General features: G+C 44.5%; 1 protein-coding gene across 1 annotated transcript; it reads right to left on the reverse strand.

Annotated features, from left to right (window-relative positions):
- Nucleotides 1–767: 767 nt before the first annotated feature.
- Nucleotides 768–2,556, reverse strand: LOC134226037 (probable cytochrome P450 6a14). Its single transcript, XM_062706555.1, has 2 exons — nucleotides 1,408–2,556; nucleotides 768–1,349 (listed from the first exon to the last, which is right to left on the reverse strand). The coding sequence occupies exons 1-2, from the start codon at nucleotides 2,507–2,509 to the stop codon at nucleotides 916–918; spliced, it is 1,536 nt and encodes a 511-aa protein (XP_062562539.1). The 5' UTR covers nucleotides 2,510–2,556; the 3' UTR covers nucleotides 768–915.
- Between the last annotated feature and the right edge of the window lie 3,769 nt (nucleotides 2,557–6,325).

A 6,325-nucleotide genomic window follows, 5' to 3' on the forward strand; every position in this document is an offset into this window, starting at 1 on the left:
TCTATAAGTATACCAGCAAGATAATTCCAACAAATATGTCCAAAAACGTGGACATTTCGAAGTATTTCCCACGAAAATTATAAAGAGCGTGAAAATCGCTAAACATTTCCTATGAAAATTTTGAACAATTTTCTGTTTCTGTCTCGTATTTTAAATTTTGAAACAAATCTCTATCTGGCTAACTGGCTAACTTTCATGAAAATAATCTTGGTACTCTGATGAACTGCTTTAAAAATTGAGTATCACCAGTGTTTATCAAAAATAACTCTTCATCTCCGAAAGTATTATAGATCAGAAAAAGTAATAAGTACTCTATAGTAACTAAAAGTGCGTTATTGAATCCATGACATGATTTGTCAGTGTCTTCGCCGCACTTGTTCTTCGATTCATGAAGAACGAAAGCACCGACTACATCGCCACGATTAAATGCAGCAGTGCACTCATAATTGCCCTCATAATTGCGGATGACAGATAGTGAAAGAAATACAGGGCAAATATTTATCTTTCCCCCTTCATTAAATAAACATTTGTTCAACATTGTAGCTGTTAAACAAAGTATAGAAGTGTGATTGAACCACAATTGCCCTTACGATTACAGCTATCCCATACTTGTTTCTATCCCTTGCTATATAATACATAATAACATATAACAATTCCGCTTTGTTATTTATTGTCACAACAGATCATCAATTTCACGCATGCCGGTGATGATTGACAACAACGTAATCTACCGTAACGCTAAACTGCAGTCAGTGATAACCATTCCGCCGTTAAGCGACGATGCATGTCAATAATTATGTGAAATGCAAACAGCCTGACTTGCAAGATGTTCGATTTTTACTCGCGCATCTTCATTTTCCGTCCACACACCTGTCGAGGTCCCAACAAGTTCAAATCGACTGGTAATTCAAATCGTCAAACCTTCGGCATACGAGCGATCGGTTCAATCTTCAAATACACTCCCGTCTTGGGCGTCAGCACGAATGTCTTTGCATCGAAATCCAAGCGATCAGGAGTTTCGCTAATCGGTGCGAAACGGAAGTTTCGCAGCAATGTAACCAAACCAATCTTGGTCTGCATCTGCCCAAATCGCATTCCAATGCAAATACGCGGTCCTTCTCCGAATGGAAGATAGGCGAAAGGGTGTCGAGACTTTACTGCTTCCGGAAGGAATCGATCCGGATCAAAGCACTGCGGGTTCGGGAAATAGTCCGGGTCGTGATGCGTCGAATGGATGGGGATCTGGAACATAGTGCCGGCAGGAATAGTGAAATCGCAACCTTCTGGGGTGTAGGGCGAGTTAGACACCCGGAAAAGGTTGTCCACTGGGGAGTACTTCCGGAGGGTTTCTATAAAATGAAAATTTTAATTTCATTACTATCGTAAGTAGACATTTTGTGTACATACCGCTAACGACGCGATCCAAGTAAGACATTCCGAATAAGGTATCGTACTTCAACTCTCCACCGTCCTTTGCAATCGATTCTTCAATTTCTCGCCGAAGTCGATCCTGAATGTTTGGGTTTCTGCCCAATTCGTATAGACAAAAGTTTATAGTGGTCGAGGAAGTCTCAAACCCGGCGGTGAAAAATATGAAACACTGGGCAGCGATTTCACTTATTGTAATGCCCTCTCCACCGGAATTGGGTTCATCGCTAAGCTTGCCATTGTTCTTAATCTTTATCAATAAATCCATGAAGTCGTTCCTCTGCACACCGTTTGCTTCTCTGTATTGAATGGTACTATGAACCAAACTCATGAAGAAATTATGAACGTCTTTCTCAACAACCTTCATTTTGATCTTTTTGGCAAAACTTTTGTAGGTGCCTCCGATGAAGAATTTAAAGAACTTTATACCGTCAAACTCATTTGCTTTGAGACCCATCAGCCGAAACTCGGAGCTTGGATTCTTGATCGAGTTACACTCCACTCCAAACGCCACATTACCAATCACGTCCATTGTATACCGCTGCAGGATATTCTTCAGCTCGATGTTCCCCTTCGTACAATTTTCCGCCACGTACTCCTTCAATTGATCTGCCACCTTCACCACTGATCCGAACATGTATTTCATTTTACCGGACGTAAACGTCGGTGACATCTTCGTACGCATCGTCTTCCACTCAGCTCCCTCCAGGCTGAACAAAGTAGCGCTCAGTGGATCTCCAGCCGAATCCACGAATATTCCACGATCGTGGAATTTATTAAAGTCCTTGACCAGAATACTTTTGCTGATCTCCGGATCAACCACCAGAACCGCCGGCTGAAAAAAGTTCATGATTCCTCCCAGCTTCAACCCACGTCCCTTGAACTCCCGATACAACCGTTGAAGAACTTCACAGCTGTGCTCCTTCTGGAATATTCCTCGGATATTTCCGTAAAGCAAGTGCGGATTCTTTGCGATCGGAACACCCAACCGTGACCATTGCTGCTGTTCACGTCTCAGGAAGTAGTAAACGATTCCGGAAAGACAGACGAAACCGGTCAAGACCAGCGTTAGCAGCTCCATGTTTGAAACGGTCCTCTCCAAGTGAAGTGGCGAAGATTACTGATTTGAAATGCACCGAAGGCCCGTTTTTATCAGGTGTTGAATAGGGTTAGTTACATGCAACAGACGGCGATCGATAAGATTGCCTTGTGTAAGGAGTACAGTTTAGCGTGGAATCATTGTTTACATGCCGAGTCATGACGATCAATAAGACAGTAGCAGCAGTACGTGGCGAGACGCGTGCTCTATGAATGGAACAATGATTTTTTTTTCGATAACAGACTGGAAGAATTATGGGCATTTTTTAATTGAACTAGGTTCTACGATCCTACTGGAACTTTGCCGATTTTTTCAGCTTGTGGTTTATTAGATCTTTTTTATCTATATGCCATCGCATGAATAAGCATCTAGCGCATTTAAAATGATTTTCAAACCCAATGTCTCTGATATGTCCATCAAAGGTCTGTGCTCGCAAAGCTCATTCGTCCTCATTATCAATAGGTATAATCAAAGACAGAAAAAAGATTTCATTTTTATCAAGTGCAGAAGTGGAAAAATTGAGATAAGAAAAATCAAGTTACAGAGCGTAAACAATCCTTTTATGGAGAGCCGTAGATATCAGTTTGATAACAATATAACATCTATTCTCCTTTTGGAGCGTGCAGATTAAGGAAACAAGTTTGGCTATCTTTGGCTGTGACAATCATCATTATCACTAAGAAATGATAAAATATTTAGCATCTGAGCGCTCTTCTAATTGATATTACGTTCCCCACTGGGACATTGCCGCCTCGCTGCTTAGTGTTCATTCAGCACTTCCTCAATTATTAACCGCGAGGTTTCATGGCCAAGTACAGTCGGGATTCGCTGGTTGGGATTTTAATACTTGGGTCACTTTTTAGTTGGGTCATGACCCAACTAAAAAGAACCTTACGTCAAAATCCAATGTAAACAAAAAACCTAATTCGTTAGTCTGTATCTATTTTTGCATTCGTATATCATGAGGCTAACATGATGATACTTTTATGCCCAGAGAAGTCGAGACAATTTCCGAACCGAACATTGTCTAGACCGGCACCGGGAATCGAACCCACCCACCCTCAGCATGGTCTTGCTTTATAGCCGCGCATCTTACCGCTAGGATAAGGAGGGCGCCATCTAAGCATCTGAGCGCTAATGAGAGGTAATGACGATTTTCATCAATAACACTGCGAAACAAATTATGGAAATTTTTACAGTAAATACTCCTGCAGATGTTCTAGGTACTCCAATTTATCCTGGAGTTTTGATCATTTGGTCTTCCACGTAAACTACACCTGATACTGAATCGAACTTGACTGTTTATGTCCATACAGGTTCACAGAGTCCAAGGGCATTATTTACAATTCATTTTCGACCTGTGCAAATGCTCCAGGCACTCCAAATTGTTCTGGAGCTCATAACGTTGGTAGCCATCTACATCAAGTTAAACCATTAGCATCCCATCATGGTTACGCTGTTCAAAAGATATGGTTTACGTTACAAATATTTCAGAAAAGTATGTTCTAGATTAGTTGCTCCCAGTATGCATACTATCAAGGGTTGCACCGGTTGCACCGCAATTTTGAACTATTGAAGCGGGTCGCAGCAGCATTTGGTTTTTATTCCATATTGAGTCACTCATCCTAAGATAAGTAAGTGCTATCCCATTTAATTCCATCACATGATTGTTATTTTACAGATATATCGACCTCAACAGAGAGGCCGTATTAAATGTCTTCTTCATGCTTCGACTTCGCTCTTTGGGGACCCCAAACTTTGGTAAATTTTTGATTGCCTCTTGAGGCACGAGCATATTTATTTATTACCAGACTAAGGCCGGAGTGGCCAGGTCTCGTGTCCGTATGTTCCTATCATGTACTTCGTCTTCGATGTGTTGATGACAAGTCCGTTCCGCTTAGCTTCCCTCTTCAGTCTGATGTAGGCTTCCTCCATCTTCTCAAAGTTACGTGCCCTAATATCTACGCCGTCGGCGAAGCTGGACGGACTTATTAAAAATTGTACCACTCGTGTTAATCCCTGTTCTTCGTATTACCCCTTCCAAAGCGATGTTGAATAGTAGACACGAAAGACCATCACATTGCCGTAACCCTCTGCGCGTTTCCTCGCACCCTCGAACTACGCACATCACCCGATCCATCGTCACCTTGATCAACCATATTAGTTTATCCGGAAATCCGTGTTCGTGCATTAGCTGCCGTAGCTGGTCCTGAACGATTGTATCATATGCGGCTTTGAAGTTGATGAATAGATGATATGTGGGCATGTTGTATTCGCGGAATTTCTGCATTACCTGACGTACGGCAAACACCTGACCGTGGTGGTAGAGCGTTCGCCCATGAAACCCACCTGGTACTACCCCACGAACTCCCTTGCAATTGGTGCTAGTCGAAGGCAAGAAATTTGGGAGAGTAACTTGTAGGCGGAGTTCAGCAATGTGACTGCGTGGTAGTTGCTACAATCCACAATCCACACGACACCTTCCATCCACTCCTGCGGCAAAATTTCCTCCTCCTAAATCTTGGTTATGACCCAGTGCAGCGCTCTAGCCAGTGTCTCACTACCGTGTTTAAATAGCTTTCCTGGTAGTTGTCAACCCCAGGGGCTTTGTTGTTCTTCAGCCGGCCAATCTCCTCCTGTAGCCGGTAAAATTATGTCCTGCGCGCGTTCTCCCAGGTCCATCATTATATCGCCATCTTCGTCTGCCGCATCGCCATTCAGGTGTTCTTCGTAGTGCTGCCGCCACCTTTGGATCACCTCACGCTCGTTCGTAAGAAGGTTCCCGTTTATGTCTTTACACATATCGGGCTGTGGCACGTGGCCCTTACGTGAACGGTTCAACTTCTCATAGAACTTTCGTGTGTTATTAGCGCGGTACAGTTGCTCCGTCTCTTCACGGTCTCGATCTTCCTGATGGCGCTTTTTCCTCCGGAAAATCGAGTTTTGTCTGTTCCTCGTTCGCCCTCGTGCGGTGTTCTTGTAGCCGCCCAATGTTAAGCCGCGGCGTCCGACTTCGACGCGTGTTGTACACCGTCGAGAGTTTTGAGCGCAGGCATACTGCAACGATGTAGTGGTCGGATTCAATATTCGCCCTGCGGTAAGTGCGGACGTTCCGAACACCAGAACGTCAGAACGTGGTCGATTTGGCTTTCCGTTTCTTGGTTAGGTGATCTCCATGTGGCCTTGTGGATATTTTTGCGGGGAAAGAAGGTGCTTCGGACTACCATTCCGAGGGAGGCTGCGAAGTTTATGCATCGTTGGCCGTTATCATTCGATACGGTGTGCAGACTATCCGGTTCGATGACCGGTCTATACATTTCCTCCCTTCCTACCTGTGCGTTCATGTCGCCGATGACGATTTTGACGTCCCGCAGTGGGTAGAACGCTTCTTTCTCGTCGTCGGGTCTCCCTTCGTGTGAGCAGTGCACGTTGATGATGCTATAGTTGAAGAAACCGCCTTTAATCCTCAGCTTGCACATTCTTGCGTTGATTGGCTGACACCCGGTTCCCAGCTCGTTGGTGGTGCCACAGCTTTGGTAGAAGGTAGCCGCCCGATGCCCGCTTTTCCACACTTTCTGTCCTGTCCAGCAAATCTTCTGCAGCGCCACGACGTCGAAGTAATTTATTTATTATCAGACTAAGGCCGAAGTGGCCTGTGCTCCATTCAGCTCGGTCCATGGCTGCACTTCGCCAACCACGCAGTCTGCAGAGGGTCCGCAAAACGTCCTCCAACCTGATCGATCCACCTTGCCCGCTGTGCACCTCGCCTTCTTGTTCCCGTCGGATCGTTGTCGAGAA

This window comes from Armigeres subalbatus, chromosome 1, assembly GCF_024139115.2.
Source record: "Armigeres subalbatus isolate Guangzhou_Male chromosome 1, GZ_Asu_2, whole genome shotgun sequence".
Classification (NCBI taxonomy): Eukaryota; Metazoa; Arthropoda; class Insecta; order Diptera; family Culicidae; genus Armigeres; species Armigeres subalbatus.